Below are 16049 nucleotides of genomic sequence, written 5' to 3' on the forward strand. Positions count from 1 at the left end.
CTCAGCTTTTTCAGCACCTTGATTAAACATGTGGGAGGTCGGAGCTTTTAAGCATTTGGACCACGTACGTTGCTCCCCGTCAAAGACATTAACCCTAAACTGTTCCACTGCTGTCACAGCTAAAACATTGCTAATGTCATTGAAAGGAATGTGGCGAATTCCCTCTCACAGTTGGATCTAATCAATTTATGAAATGATTTATGAGGCAGAGCGCTTACCTGGAGATTCACATGTAAGACATAGCATTTACAGCCTCCCTCGCATGTGTGATGTCTTTTATTTGGTTTTCAGCATGTGACATGACTGGATAAACAATCCCATAATAAGTATTCTCGGGACGTGCCAACCAAGCAAGCATGCATGCTCCTCTCCAGCCTGCCTGTTTTGAAATGTTTTCTAAAAAGAAGCCCACTGCTCTGTTCTACACAGGAAGTAGAAGATAGAGGGAATTGCGCCACACAGCTACACTGAGCCCCGTGCAGTAGCCAAATCTCTTGATAAGTTTATACACTACAATCAAGCCCTAGGCCATGACGCCTGGCAGGGATTACCAAGGGATTACAATATATTCACCCCACTGGGATTCCATCACATGGTGGATCAGATCTCTCTGACAGGGGACCAGTGTGCAGCACTCCCTCAGGGCCACAAACACTACTGTGACAGATTTGACAAAGAGCCTGAGTCTATCTGACAGCTCAACACAAACCGCTGTCTGGCTACAATGTGAATGTTAAACTAACGCTACGGGGTTTGACACCACGGAGCTTAGCCTTGGCATTTCTCCTCCATTACCTTCCTGAGGGCAGGAAGCAACGCAATTAGGGGTTTGGAAGAAATTAAGATAGTTTGGCCAAGAGTTACTGGTTGCAATCCAGTCCATTAGTGATGCAATGTTGCACAAAGAGCTCAGATTTGTTCAAAGGCCAACTTGGGGATTTCAATCCCTTTGTAAATATAGACTTTCCGGTTTGAATAATTAAAAATGTTAGCTTCAAAACTAGAAGAGAAAAACTTTCTAAAACAGCTCACAAATCATCACAATGAGACTATGGACGTCAGTTAATCAGTACAGCCAAAACCATACATGCAGACCTTTGGTAGATTAAGTTTAAATGCTATGGACCGCTGAAAAATTAAGCAACAGCTTCAAAAGTAATGTCACGAGAGAAAAATTATAAATCCTCTTGTTCTCCATTTGTTGCATTAAACACTGGACACCATCTGTTGGGTTGGACCGCAGAATACAACAGCAGCAGGGTGGCAGCTGCCACCCTAAGACACAACAGCCTGGCCACAGCCTCATGTTGCACGCTGACACACTCTAAAAATACTACTCTGGGCTCCGTTAATGGGCTCTTACGCTGTCTTAGTTATGGCAGGCAGAGCAGCACACTGAGCAGAGATGAAGCTAAAATAAGCCAACTCCGAACAAAAGGTTTGGTTGGATGGCTAGCTGGGATTACCGAGCATTATAACAACATTTCAGAAAAAAGACAGCGACTGGTTCTGTGTATCTAATATGTCAATCCCTTCTTTCGACCCCTCCTTCCACTCTGACCCCTCCTCCAGGCAGTAGGTGACTGAGATGGGCGTTCGTCTAGGCTGCTTGAGCGACTCCCCGTGGTGGCCGCCGCTGCCGCTGCTGCTGCTGCTGTTTTGTACTGTCCCCTGCTGTTCGGGCCGGCCTTTCGGGATTCCCATACCCTCGGTGAATGTGGCGGTGGTGTTCAGCGGCTCGGCCTACCAGACGGAGATTAAAGGGCGGTTGAGCCGTGAAAACTTCATGGACCTGCCTCTGGAGGTGAACCCCATCACTGTGCTGGTTAACAACACCAACCCACGGGCGCTGCTCACCCGCATCTGTGACACCCTCTCCACCAACCGCGTGCATGGCGTGGTGTTTGAGGACAACGTTGGGTCGGAGGCCGTGGCACAGATCTTGGACTTCATTTCCACTCAAACGTCTGTGCCCATCGTGGGGATCAGTGGAGGCTCTGCTGTTGTGCTGCCCTACAAGGTCAGTGTGAGGGGGGGATTTGGGAGAAGACCACTCATGAGCTGATTGTCCTCCAGGGTCAGATTGACCCCGTCTGTTTTGACTGATCCTTCCTTCCTTCTCTCTTTCTTTCCATCCTCTGTTTTCCCTCCTTTCCTTGTTTCCTTCCTCCATCCCCTTTCTTCCTTCCTTCTGTTCTCTCTTCCTTCCTTCCTTCTTTCCTTTCCTTTCCTCCCCTTCCATCCTTCCTTTTTTCCTCCCTTCCTTCCTTCCTCCCTCCCTCCTTTCCTTCCTTCCTTCCCCCTCCTTTCCTTCCTCTCTTTTTCCTCTCTTCCTTCCTTCATCCCCCTTCCTTCCTTCCTTCCTTCTGTCTTTCCTTCCTCCATCCCTCCCTCCCACCTTTCCTCCATCCTTCCTTTCTTCTCTCCCTCCCTCCCTCTTTCCTTCCCTCCTTCTCTCTTTCTTTCCTCCCCCCTACCTTCCTCCCTTCCTTCTTTCCTCTGTCCTTCTTTCCTTCCTTCCTCTTTTCCTTTCTCCCTCTCTCCTTCCTTCCTTCTTTCCTCCCTCCCTCCTTCCTTCTTTCCTTTCCTCCGTTCCTCCCTTCCTTCTTCCTTAAGCCAACGTCTTATGCATATCGTAAAATGTGAATTCATATATGAACCACGAAAGTTATAAAGCATTATAAATACCACATATTTGCATACAGAGTAAATAAAAAAAAGTCCACTTGGAAGCTGTAGGACTCATAATATATTATCATACCTGATAAAATATACAGATCATTTTTTTATTGATATCATTACCAACAGGAGATACTGTAAACAGAAATGAACACACAGCACGACAGCACAGAGACAGATTAACAGGCACTGAATAGCAGCAGCTACAGTCCACCACTGGGTTGTAAATCCTGTGTCATTACCTAATGTTATAGGCTAAATGACACACTCACCAATTCATGTCCGAATAGGAGAAAGCCAAAAAAGCTTTTCATTACTTCTCGCTGTCATCCTGCTATGTAACTGCTATTAAGTTTAGAGCTTTAGGAGACACAGAGCCACAGAGGCAGGTTTTAATAGTTAACTTTAATGTGTGTCTGACTGACAGCGTGAGAGAAAACTAGCAGAGTAGTGTTTTATACTGTATATACACAGAGCACTAATAAATCTCATCTCATCTGTGATAAAGCACGACCCACAGCTTAAACAGACTCTTAACTATAATAGTATATAACTTACAGAAAAACTATATTAAGTATGTTTCAAATCTTTGATTCACGTCAAAAAGCAACAAGTACCACACACTCCATTACAAGTCCAGTATGTGAATTTTAAAGTATTATCAGGAAAATGTACTTAAGTATTCAAAACTATTGTGTATTGTGCAGAACAGACTTATGGAGCTTTTCCACTACACAGTTCCAGCACGACTCGACTCGCCTCGACTCTTTGTTTTTTGCGTTTCCACTAGGGATAGTACCTAGTACCTGCTACTTTTTTAGTACCTGCTCTGCTGAGGTTCCAAGCGAGCTGAGCCGATACTAAAATGTGACGTCAACAGACTGCCGGCCGCTTATTGGTCAGAAGAATTGTCGCTGGAAGAGTCATAAGCCGTCCCACACAAGAATCAAAGCCGCCATTTTTAAATACCGATAACTGCGTAACAACCATACGCCTCAATTTTGTTGCTTTGTGTGAGACAGAAAGCCTCATACAGCAGCAAGTACACCATCGCCTCCATGTCCTCCATTGGTTATGTGTTTGTGTCGCGTATAAAACAAAGTCACGGCAGTATCGTGGAGCCGTTGCTATGACGACCCCGCCCACATTGAGTAGGTACCTTTTTGTAATGGAAAAGGTCGTTCCTGGAACCGAGCCGAGTCGAGCCGAGTAGTGCAGGAACTGTGTAGTGGAAAAGCGCCATTAGTGACACATTACTGAGCAAGCAGCAGTTGTGTTAATTTGAATTACTTTACATTGTTGGTGAGTTTAAAGCAATGCATCGATTTGAAATAAGCTTGTGTATTGGATGTGAATCTATAGTGATATATAATTGAGCAAAACAGTGTGATATTCCCCCCTGAAATCCAGTATGAAGTATAAAATGTGTAGTTTTAGTACAGTAATGAAGTGAATGTACCTTCTACCACTGCTATTTTACTATTGTGAAAAGAAGTCCTACCTCATGTCCCAAAACTCCAACTTTAAAAGGTTAGATGAAAGGTTTGGCTTGTATTTTAATTATCCAATTAACTGCTTCCAGGACACAGTCTGTAGTAATTACAGCCCTTAACACATAAATGTAATAATTTCCATCATAACTCCGATTAAAGTGCAGATTTATTTTCTTGCAGCAGTCAGACAATCACACAGAAGGCCACACATACAGCGATTTCAGTACTAATTACATCAGCCATAATGTGCATGAGGATAGATAGACAGGCATAATCAGTCATTTTAACATGACATAAATATCAGAAATACATATTTGCGGTAGAGTTGCATCAAGTTCAGGAAGCAATAAAAGATCTTAGTGAACGTTTGTCAAGGTCAATTTGGTGAAATAAGGTTTTACTGGATCACTACATGTAATTTATGAATTTAAAAGCCTGTTTTAAAACACACACTACCATCAGACTAGGGCTGGGGGGCGATTATGGCAAAAGTCAAAATCACGATTAATTGAACTTTTCACCTCGATTACGATTAATGAACGATTATCTCCACCCTTGATGGGCAATTATGTATTTTCACTGTTTCTTTAGTTTAGTATTTTCCACTGCTGCCCTCACACATGAGGATCTTTAGGGAGTTAAAATAAAGATGTTTTAACCTTCATGTTGTCCTCGAGTCAAGGAAGGAAGGGAGGGAGTAAGAAGGAAGGAAAGGAGGACAGAAGAAGGAAGGAAAGGAGGGAGGGAGGGAGGGAGGAAGGAAGGAAGGAAGGAAGGAAGGAAGGAAGGAAGGAAGGAAGGAAGGAAGGAAGGGAGGGAGGGAGGGAGGGAGGGAGGAAGGAAGGAAGGAAAGGAAAGAAGAAGGAAGGGAGGAAAGCAGAAGGAAGAAAAGGAGGGAGGAAGGAAGGATGGAAGGAAGGGAGGGAGGAAGGAAGGAAGAAGGAGGGAGGGAGGAAGGGAGGCGGGAGGAAAGATGGATATAGGGAAGAAGGAAGGAAAGGAGGGAGAACGGAAAAGAGGACGTGAGGAAGGAAAGGAAGGAGGGGAGGAAAGATGGAAGGAAGGAAGAAGGAAGGAAAGGAGGGAGAAAGGAAAAGAGGAAGGGAGGAAGGAAAGGAAGGAGGGAAGGAAAGGAAAGAAGGAAGGAAGGGATGAAAGAAGAAGGAAGGAAGGACGGGAGAGAGGACAGAAGGAAGGAAAGGAAGGAGGAAAGGAAAGGAAAGAAGGAAGGGAGGATGGAGGAAAGATGGAAAGAAGGAAGAAGGAAGGAAAGGAGGGAGAACGGAAAAGAGGAAGGGAGGAAGGAAAGGAAGGAGGGGTGTAAAGGAAAGGAAAGAAGGAAGGGCGGAAAGGAAAGAAGGGGAGGGAGGGAGGGAAGGGAGGAAAGGAGGGAGGAAGGAAGGAAGGCAGGAGAAAGGAAAAGTGGAAGGTAAAAGACAGCTTCATTTCTGAGCTGCATTTGAAGGAGCTTTAGAAATGGGACAGGCTCGTATGCGCCGCTGTGACGCATTCAGCCTTCAGATGCAGCTTGTGAAGCGGATCAAACCTCTGAGGGGAAAGATAAACCTTTTACAAATAATCTGAAATGATTTAGAGTGTAATCTTATCTACGCTTTGTATCTTCTATTAGAATAGTCTACAATCATGTTTTTACCTACTTTGACACTTGCAACATTTTTTATTCTTTTGAGAAATAAAGACACACTACGACTGAGACTTCTGTAAATTCCTGAACCTTCATTCCTTCCTTCCTTCCTTCCTTCCTTCCTTCCTTCCTTCCTTCCTCTTTCTCTCTTTCTGTCCTTCCTCTCCTCTTTCCTTCCTTCCGTCTGTCCTTCTTCCCTCCCTCCTTCTCTCTTTCTTTCCTTTCTCTCTCTTTCCTCCCTTCCTTCTTTCCTTCCTCCATCCCCTTTTCTTCCTTCCTTCTGTCCTTCTTTCTTTCCTTCCTCTCTCTTTCCTCTCTTCCTTCTTTCCTTCCTCCATCCCCTTTTCTTCCTTCCTTCTGTCCTTCTTTCCTTCCTCCTTCTCTCTCTTTCTTTCCTCCCCCTACATTCCTCCCTTCCTCTTTTCCTTTCTCCTTCCCTACCTCCCTCCCTCCTTCTTTCTTTCTTTCCTCTCTTCCTTCCTCCATCCCCTTTTCTTCCTTCCTTCTGTCCTTCCTCCTTCTCTCTCTTTCTGTCCTCCCCCCTACATTCCTCCCTTCCTCTTTTCCTTTCTCCTTCCCTACCTCCCTCCCTCCTTCTTTCTTTCCTTCCTCTTTCTTTCCTCTCTTCCTTCTTTCCTTTCTCCATCCCCTTTTCTTCCTTCCTTCTGTCCTTCTTTCCTTCCTCCTTCTCTCTCTTTCTTTCCTCCCCCTACATTCCTCCCTTCCTCTTTTCCTTTCTCCTTCCCTACCTCCCTCCCTCCCTCCTTCTTTCTTTCTTTCCTCTCTTCCTTCCTCCATCCCCTTTTCTTCCTTCCTTCTGTCCTTCTTTCTTTCCTTCCTCTCTTTCCTCTCTTCCTTCTTTCCTTCCTCCATCCCCTTTTCTTCCTTCCTCTCTCTTTCCTCTCTTCCTTCTTTCCTTCCTCCATCCCCTTTTCTTCCTTCCTTCTGTCCTTCTTTCCTTCCTTTCTTTCCTCACTTCCTCCTTCTCTTTCTTTCCTCCCCCTACCTTCCTCTCTTCCTTTCTCCCTCCCTCCCTCCACCCTTTCTTCCTTTCCTCCTTTTCTTCCTCCCTCCTTTCCTTCCTTTCTTCCCTCCTTCCTTCCTCCCTCCTTTTCTTCCTCCCTTCCTCCCTCCCTCCTTTCCTTCCTTCCTTCCTACTCTCTTCCATCCATCCACCCTCCCTCCTTTCTTCCTCCCTGCCTCCTTTCCTTCCATCCTTCCTTCCTCCCTTCCTTCCTTGACTCAAGGACAACAGGAGGGTTAATACATACATGTTTGTAGACAGCTGTCAGAAAACATGTCGGGTGATTTTTCTATCAGTACGTTTTCTTAAAGTAATAAAAGAGTTAATCGTTCCCGCTGCTCATTTAAACTCAAAGTATTCTAACGTAAGGGCAGTAACAGCAACTCAATCATAGTAAATTACTGAACAAACACATGTAATAAGAAATAGGCGTAATGATAAAGGGCTGGCAGCGTTTAAAATGAAAGACTGCTTTTCATCAGTAATTAGCCAGTGAAGGAAGATGAGACCATTAATATATGTTGAGTAGTCAAAGCGTTCAAAGAGCTTCACAGAACAGCCAGTGCATGCATTATTAATATGGATGGTCCCAGTCAGAAACCATCCATAATACTCTGCAACCCACTGAGGTACCAGGCCTCTGACTGACACGTACAACTCTCTGCCTTAACTTAATCATTTTACATTTATTAGACAAATAATCATTTTTTATTGTCAGACAGAACTCAACATGTGGTTTTGCTCATTTGAGCCTGTCCAATAAAGCAGACACACATTAGACAATGTTCTTACTACCTTCAGTTTCTAATCTCTCTTTATTTTGCACACAGAAAGGAGGGAGGGAGGGAGGAAGTAGGGAAGGTAGAGAGAAGGAGGGAGAAAGGAAAAGAGGAAGGCAAGAAGGAAGGGAGGAAGGTAGGGTGAAGAAAGAAAGAGAGTAACTTTAACAGTAACTTTAGGAAAGAAGGAAGGGAGGTAGGAAAGGAAGGAAGGAAGGAAGGAAGGAAGGACAGAGGAAAGAAGGAAGGAAGGAAGGTAGGGGGGAGGAAAGAAGGAAGGAGGGAATGAAGGAAAGGAAAGAAGGAAGGAAGGAAAGAAGGAAGGAAGGAAAGAAGGAAGGAAAGAGAGAAGGAGGGAGAAAAGAAAAGAGGAAGGCAAGAAGGAAGGAAAGAAGGAAGGAAAGAAGGAAGGGAGGAAGGTAGGGTGAGGAAAGAAAGAATAACATTAACAGTAACTTTAACTTTAGGAAATAAGGAAGGAAGGAGGGTTGGGGGAGGAAAGAAGGAAGGAGGGAAGGGAGGAAAGGAAAGAAGGAAGGAAGGAAGGACAGAGGAAAGAAGGAAAGAAAGAGAGAAGGAGGGAGAAAGGAAAAGAGGAAGGCAAGAAGGAAGGAAAGAAGGAAGGAAGGAAAGAAGGGAGGAAGGACAGAGGAAAGAAGGAAAGAAAGAGAAGGAGGGAGGAAGGAAAGGAGGAAGGCAAGAAGGAAGGAAAGAAGGAAGGGAGGAAGGTAGGGTGAGGAAAGAAAGAGAATAACATTAACAGTAACTTTAACTTTAGGAAATAAGGAAGGAAGGAGGGTAGGGGGAGGAAAGAAGGAAGGAGGGAAGGGAGGAAAGGAAAGAAGGAAGGAAGGAAGGAAGGAAGAAAGGACAGAGGAAAGAAGGAAGGAGGGAAGGCAGGAAAGAAGGAAGGAAGGACAGAGGAAAGAAGGAAAGAAAGAGAGAAGGAGGGAGAAAGGAAAAGAGGAAGGCAAGTAGGAAGGAAAGAAGGACAGGAAAGAAGGAAGGGAGGAAGGTAGGGTGAAGAAAGAAAGAGAGTAACTTTAACAGTAACTTTAGGAAAGAAGGGAGGGAGGTAGGAAAGGAAGGAAGGACAGAGGAAAGAAGGAAGGAAGGAAGGTAGGGGGGAGGAAAGAAGGAAGGAGGGAAGGGAGGAAAGGAAAGAAGGAAGGAAGGACAGAGGAAAGAAAGAGAAGGAGGGAGGAAGGAAAAGAGGAAGGCAAGAAGAAAGGAAAGAAGGACAGGAAAGGAAGGAAGGAAGGAAGGAAGGAAGGACATAGGAAAGAAGGAAGGAAGGAAGGAAGGGAGGAAGGTAGGGTGAGGAAAGAAACTGTAAATAGTTTTGTCTTCCCACTAAAACTAGCAACAACAAAAAACCAAAAGACTTTCTCTCTCCTGTCAACACTACTAATCACCTATTTATGCTTCAATTTGTACTTTATTAATATTTAAATGGTGGAAATGTAACAATATGCCAGACATGACAGGGATGATTTTTCTTCAAACCCTCTTTTGGATTTTCTTTTTAAGTAATCAGCAGGCTGCCCGTAGATTGATTTATGGGATGCTGTCACAGGTAGTCAACAAGGTGATGGAGCTCATTCATTTTTCATACATATCTCTGAGAGCCGAGACTTTGATCTTCCTCAAAGTGACAGCATTAAATTAGGTGATAAACTGATTCCTGTCGTCATGGAAATTTGGGTTTTGTTGATTGGTAACATCACAGCACAGCACAGCACAGCACATGTTACCATTGTCTGCTTTGTTATCTATCCAACTGGAGGAAAGGAAGCCGGTGAAGAAACAAATACTATAAGAGGAAGACAGGAAGTATTAACCCTTTATAGGACACTCATTGAAAGGAAGGGAGGAAGGAAGGAAGGACGGAAGGGGAGGAAGGAAGGAAGGAAGGGAAGGAAGGAGGGATGGAGGAAAAGAAGGAAAGAAGGAAGGTAGGGGGGAGGAAAGAAAGAGAGAAGGAGGGAGGGAGGAAGGGAAGAAAGAAGGAAGGAAGGAAGAAGAAAGGGGGATGGAAGAAGGAAAGAATGAAGGGAGGAGAGAAGGAGGGAGGGAGGAAGAACAGATGGAAGTAAGGAAAGGAAGGAAGGAAGGACGGAGGAAGGAAAGAAGGGAAGGGAGGAGAGAAGGAGGGAGGGAGGAAGGACAGATGGAAGTAAGGAAAGGAAGGAAATAAGGAATGAGGGAAGGAGAAAGGAAAAGAGGAAGGGAAGAAAGAAGGCAGGTTGGAAGGAAAGGAAGGAAGGAAGGAAGGATAGATATTTTGGGATATTTACAGAAGTTACCAAATATAATTATTTGCCCAATAAAGGGTTAAGTGAAGCTCACTCCACTGAGAATATCGCTCTGTGTGCACCTAAACATCAAGACTCATTCAAGCTAGCAGCCATACGTCAACTTCTATATGGACTAGAAATCAAAGGCCCATGGGAACGGATTGACCTGACTGGCAATAAGCTAACAGTGGATAAATCAATAGCAGTAATCATGGCCGACACTAATTACTGAGATGTTAGTGAAAGCTTCATCTGCTTCTTCACCTGGACATAAGGCAGCTCCAACATATCCTCTTAACCCTCCTGGTGTCCTCGTGTCAAGGAAGGAAGGGAGGGAGGAAAGGAGGGAGGATGGAGGGAGGTAGGAAAAAGGAAAGGAGGTGGGAAGAAAGCAGGGAAGGAAGGAAGGATGGAAGGAAGGTAGGAAGAAGGGAGGAAAGGAATGGAGGAATAAGGAAAGAAAGGAGAGGAAGGAAGGAAAGGAAGGGAGGGAGGAAGGAAGGAAAGAAAGAAATGAAAGAAGGACATAGGAAAGAAGGAAAGAAGGACAGAGGAAAGGAGGAATGTAGGGGGAGGAAAGAAGGAAGAAAGGAAGGAAAGAAGGAAGGAAGGACAGAGGAAGGAAGGAAGGATGGAAGGGAAGGGAAGGGAAGGGAAGAAGGAAGGAAGAAAACAAGGAAGGAAGGAAAGAAAGAGAGAAGGAGGGAGAAAGGAAAAGAGGAAGGCAAGACGGAAGGAAGGAAAGGAGAGAGGAAAGGAAAGAAGGAAGGGAGGTAGAAAGAAAAGAGGGAAGGAAGGAGGAAGGAAGGAAGGAAAAGTGAAAACAAGACGCCACCAAGGTAAAGCAAACCTTACCAATGAAATACATCATCTGAGCCAAACAAGTCATCTAGCTTAGATGCTCTGGAAAGATTTTAGACAACCGCTAGTCATCCATGGTCAAGCAAACATAGATATAGGTTGTGTTCATTTTCCAAGTTCTTATCCTATCATTCATCATATTTAATTATTTCTCCCTCGTCTTCCTCCAATGTTTAAGTAATCAAATCAAAGCGTATAATGGTTTGATGAGATCTCTTTCAAAATGGAAGGAAGGAAGGAAGAGGGATGGAAAGGAGAGAGGGTGAAAGGAAGGAAAGGAAAGGAAAGAAGGACAGAAGGAAGGAGGAAGGAAGAAGGAAGGAAAGGAGGGAGGGAGGAAGGAAGGAAGGAAAAGGAGGGAAGGAAGGAAGGAAAGGAGGGAGGATGGAAGGAAGGTAGGAAGAAGGAAGGAAGGAAGGCAGGCAGGCAGGAAAGGAAAGAAGGAAGGGAAGTAAGGAAGGACAGAGGAAAGAAGGAGGGAAGGATATAGGAAAGAAGGAAGGGAGGAAGGAAGGAAGGAAAGAAAGACAGAGGAAAGGAGGAATGTAGGGGTAGGAAAGAAAGAGAGAAGAAGGAAGGAAGGAAGGAAGGAAGGAAGGGAGGAAAGGTTGTGTTCATTTTCCAAGTTCTTATCCTATCATTCATCATATTTAATTATTTCTCCCTCGTCTTCCTCCAATGTTTAAGTAATCAAATCAAAGTGTATAAAGGTTTGATGAGATCTCTTTCAAAATGACACCATGCAAACACACTCCATTGCACTTGGAGTTTAGATTCATCACTTCCTGCAGCATGAAATACTGACATGCATTTAAAAAAAAAAGGTAAATGTACTGTTCATCATCTCAGTTAGGGTGACGGCTGTACATTAGCTTCTCACACAGTCGTCTTGTGATGGTATGATTGTGTGACTGAACTCTCTCTGAACAAATAAAGATTTCCTTCACAGTGATTTTAGACACTTCAGGGGTATAGCTGTGATTTTATGTTTCCTGAAAAGGCACAGCGTGAATTCTACTTTTTCTCTCATTATGTATTTAGTTCAATATCCCCCCCGACCTAAAATTGAAAGCATCCTTTGAAGCATTGAGTGTGAGGCTTGACAGATCACATCCTCCGAGCCACAGCGCTGTAAATGAACAAAATGTAAGTCAGACACCAGCGAAAACTTGATTGTCTTTGCAGGAACAAGAGCCCGAGGCTTTTCACAAAACTAGAGCAGGTCCTTTTTTTTTTTTTTTTTTTTTTTTTTCCTCTGTCTGGCTTCGCTACGTCCTGAACTCACTTGTCTCTACTTCCACCTCCTGCTGCATTTTAAACCACTGGCACAGTCATAGTGTAACCTGTCTAGACTGAGGCAGAGCAAATACAAAGGAGTCATACAAAGGAGTCAAAGGAGAGAGAGAGGTGAGTCAGTATTACGCAGTGCAACTTAAACATCATAAGACTCAAAGGGAAGGTTGTTGGAAGGGAGGTAGGAAAGGAAGGAAGGAAGGAAGGAAGGAAGGAAGGAAGGAAGGAAAGAAGGACAGAGGAAAGAAGGGAGGTAGGGGGAGGAAATAAAGAGAGAAGGAGGAAGGAAGGAAGGATGGACGGAAGGAAGGAAGGAAGGAAGGAAGAAAAGGAAAGGAAAGGAAAGGAGGAAGGGAGGTAGGAAGGAAGGAAGGAAAGAAGGACAGAGGAATGAAGGACGGTAGGGGGAGGAAAGAAAGAGAGAAGAAGGTAGGAAGGAAGGAAAGAAGGAAGGTATCTTTGTATGAAATGTGCTGTATAAATAAAACTGCCTTGCCTGCCTTTACGCCAATCTGATCTGGTTATATCGGATCGGCCGATATTTAGTATTTTATGCAATTAGTGAGATCGGCTGTAATGTCTTAATTCGCCGATCTGATCAATGTCATCATGTTGAAACTTTTTGCAGATGCTCCCGATGCATAGATTGCAGATGGCTTATGACTATTAAGTTTCTCTGCATAGGATTTAGTTTAGAGGGACAAAGATCTCCAGCTCTATATTAATATTCTGAGTCTCTACTGGAATATCTTTACATGATTTCCAGTTAAAATCTCCTTATTTATCTTCTACTGGTCCTTTATGCAGCCGCTCAGTTCAGCCTCTGTCTGAAACAGGCCGTTTTAGCTCCTGTCTCTTTAAGGCCCCCCTTAGGAACCACCTTAGCAACCATGGAACACAGCCCTTAGCAACCACCTTAGCAACCATGGAACACAGCCCTTAGCAACCACCTTAGCAGCCAAAGCTTCTACATAAACTAACTAGTAGCAGCAGGATTTCACTTCTTTTTCTCATTCTTTACTCCAAATCTTCAATTTCTCAAATCACATCCGTACATCTTGGAGCTGAAACGATGTGATGGACAATAAAGTTTTTTGAATCATGAGCTGTCGGATTCAAACAAACATGTGGGTGTTGTGGGCAGACAGATAAAACACAAGCTATTTAACAATCTGTGCAACACTAAAGAACCTCGTGGGGAAGCATCTGCAAAATGTTTCAACAGCACAAATGTACCAGGATAGGGAACACGAGGAGGAGAAGTCGAGTTTAAGGAACGTAGCGTGGACAAAGAAGACGTGATCGGATCGGTGATCGGTTTATTTAAACTCACTGATCGGTGATCGGCCCCAAATATCCTGTAAAGCCTCGTCTCAATATGTCATTCTTTTAGAAAGTGAAAACAGTTTTTCTTATTATCCAACATGATTTATGTTAGTGCTGCAGAAGTGACAGTGTAGAGTAGAGAATATCCAACAACTGAACCGAAAAAACAATCTAAGTTTGTTCACAGGCACTGGACTCACACACATATATATATAAACTGACAGACAGGGTGTTAATATCTTCATATATAACAATCCAGAATAGCAAATGGGACTGACAATATAAAGGCTGGAGAAAGGAAGTAAAATGATCTGTAATGTTTGTCAGTAGTTCACAAGTTCAGATAAAATGACACCTGGATAAAGTACTTGCTGAAGTGCAGCTCCAACATATCCTCTTAACCCTCCTGTTGTCTTCGTGTCAAGGAAGGAAGGGAGGGAGGAAAGGAGGGAGGAAGAAGGAAGGAAGGAAGGAAGGGAGGAATAAGGAAAGAAAGGAGGAAGGGAGGGAGGAAGGGCGGAAAGGAAGGAGGGAGGAAAGGAAGGAAGGAAGGAGAGACGAAGGAAGGAAGGAAGGAAGGAGGATGGAAGAAAGGTAGAAAGAAGGGAGGAAGGGAAAGAAGGAAGGAAGGAAGGAAGGAAGGAAGGACGGAAGGAAGGAAGGAAGGTAGGAAGAAGGAAGGAAAGAAGGAAGGAAGGAAGGAATAAGGAAAGAAAGGAGAGAGGAAGGGAGAGAGGATGAAGGAAGGAAAGGAGGGAGGATGGAAGGAAGTTAGGAAGAAGGGAAGAAAGGAAAGAAGGAAGGAAGGAGGGACGGAAGGAAGGAAGGAAAGAAAGGAAGGAAGGAAAGATTTCTTTTTTTTTTAAAGATTTATTTTAGTGGGGTTTTTTTGCCTTTATTTGACTTTGGGTGACATAGAGGCCGACAGGAAACAGGAAATCGAACCAGGGACGCTGCCTTTATGTGGCATGAACCTTTACCACTCAGAGTAGGGTTAGCGTTAGCGTTAGCATACTGTACCACTGCTTTCAGTCTTGCTCCACACCATCTACACATTATCGTAACAGAGAAATGGCAAACGACCAGAGAGGTTGTGTGTCTGTTCCTGGTTGCCATGCAGGATCTCTGTGACGTCAGCTGCACAGGAAAGAGTTGCCAGGGCACTTCCTGCGGCGTGGAGGAGGCAGACATATGTCGCAGCAAAGGGCCGTGGCCAGAAGTCACTCTTCATAGAGAGAGAGAGAGAGAGAGAGAGAGAGTGAGAGTGGGGGATGGCTGCAGCTCAGTCATGTGACCAGAGGAACCATGTGCCACTTTCTGTTCCATATCCTCAGCAGTTGTTCATCGTTGCTTTTGCCCCTTTGAGCCAACTAATATCTGCTTTCCTTAAGATGTTTTTCATGCATTGCAAGTCTACCCAATAGTCCCACCCAACCTGAGTCATTCAGATAACCTTCAGATATCAAATGAGAGTATTTCAGAGCAGGTAATGGTCAATGATTGTATGTTGGTGCTTTTAAATAATTTTAAAAAACAGCTCTGATTTATACTCTCATCAAACTACTCTCCAACGCCACAAAGCATTCGTGCAATATCAAGATTGAAAAAGCCAAATGTTAAAAAGGTTAAAAAGTTAAAATGATGGTGGACTAACTGTATTTGGGCATCTATGTTTGTAAACAGATATGAATCATTCTGTATATTCTACCCTCGCTGATGTAATCTCAGCGTTGTGAAGCTAAGCTTTCCACTCAATGACTGTAATCTTCTTTGGGACTGTAGACTATTACTGTGAGCTAACGCTGTGGAAGTAAAGCTTACTGGCTGAATGGAGAGTCATGGTTGCCCCCCGCCCACCCGCCCCCCTCCCCTTTTACAAATGTCCAGGTTAAAATCTAACATGCATTCTTCATATATTGGACAATTCTGTCAATAATTACTCAACCGTGAAATAATGGAGATTTGTCACCTTCTTCTCCTATCTCTTTAACCCTCCTGTTGTCCTCGAGTCAAGGAAGGAAGGGAGGAAGAAGGAAGGAAGGATAGAATGGAGGAAGGAATGAAGGAAGGAAGGAAGGGAGGAAGGAAGGAAGGAAGGAAGAAGGAAGGAAGGAAGGATGGAAGGGAAGAAGGAAGGAAAGAAAGAAAGAAAGAAAGAAAGAAAGAAAGAAAGAAAGAAAGAAAGAAAGAAAGAAAGAAAGAAAGAAGGAAGGAATGGAGAGAGGGAGGAAGGAAGGAAAGAGGGAAGGAAGGAAAGGAGAGAGGGACAGAAGGAAGGAAGGAAGGTAGGAGGGCGTGAGGGAGAGAGGAAAAGTGGAAGGAAGGAAAGAAGGACAGAGGAAAAAAGGAAGGGGGGGAGGAAGGATGGAAGGATGGAAGGAAGGAAGGAAAGAAGGGAAGAAGGAAGGGAGGGAAGGAAAAAAGGAAGGTGTGTGATGACTGATCACACACCGAAAAAGCATCTTAGCACTTCTAGATAAGGTGTGTCAGTGTTTCAGTTGGCCAACCATTCAGGGCAAGACTGGAGATAACATCTTAACAGAAAATAACTCATCATTTAAACAGGCTTCAAATAATTTCTGGTACAGTAGTAGTGTGACTGCAGAGGGCCAAACAAATAAGAATAGATTCCATTTTTTGAGAGACCGTCTA

The 16049-nt window shown here is 44.1% G+C and overlaps 1 protein-coding gene across 1 annotated transcript in view; it reads left to right on the forward strand.

Moving 5' to 3' along the window:
• The first annotated feature begins 1588 nt into the window (after window positions 1-1588).
• The window catches only part of LOC128378570 (glutamate receptor ionotropic, NMDA 2C-like), a 68944-nt gene continuing 54483 nt past the window's right edge, over window positions 1589-16049 (forward strand). Inside the window, 1 exon segment of the mRNA XM_053338134.1 lies at window positions 1589-2020. Coding sequence (XP_053194109.1) covers window positions 1589-2020 — 432 coding nt within the window.

Source organism: Scomber japonicus, chromosome 18 (genome assembly GCF_027409825.1).
Source record: "Scomber japonicus isolate fScoJap1 chromosome 18, fScoJap1.pri, whole genome shotgun sequence".
Lineage (NCBI taxonomy): Eukaryota > Metazoa > Chordata > Actinopteri > Scombriformes > Scombridae > Scomber > Scomber japonicus.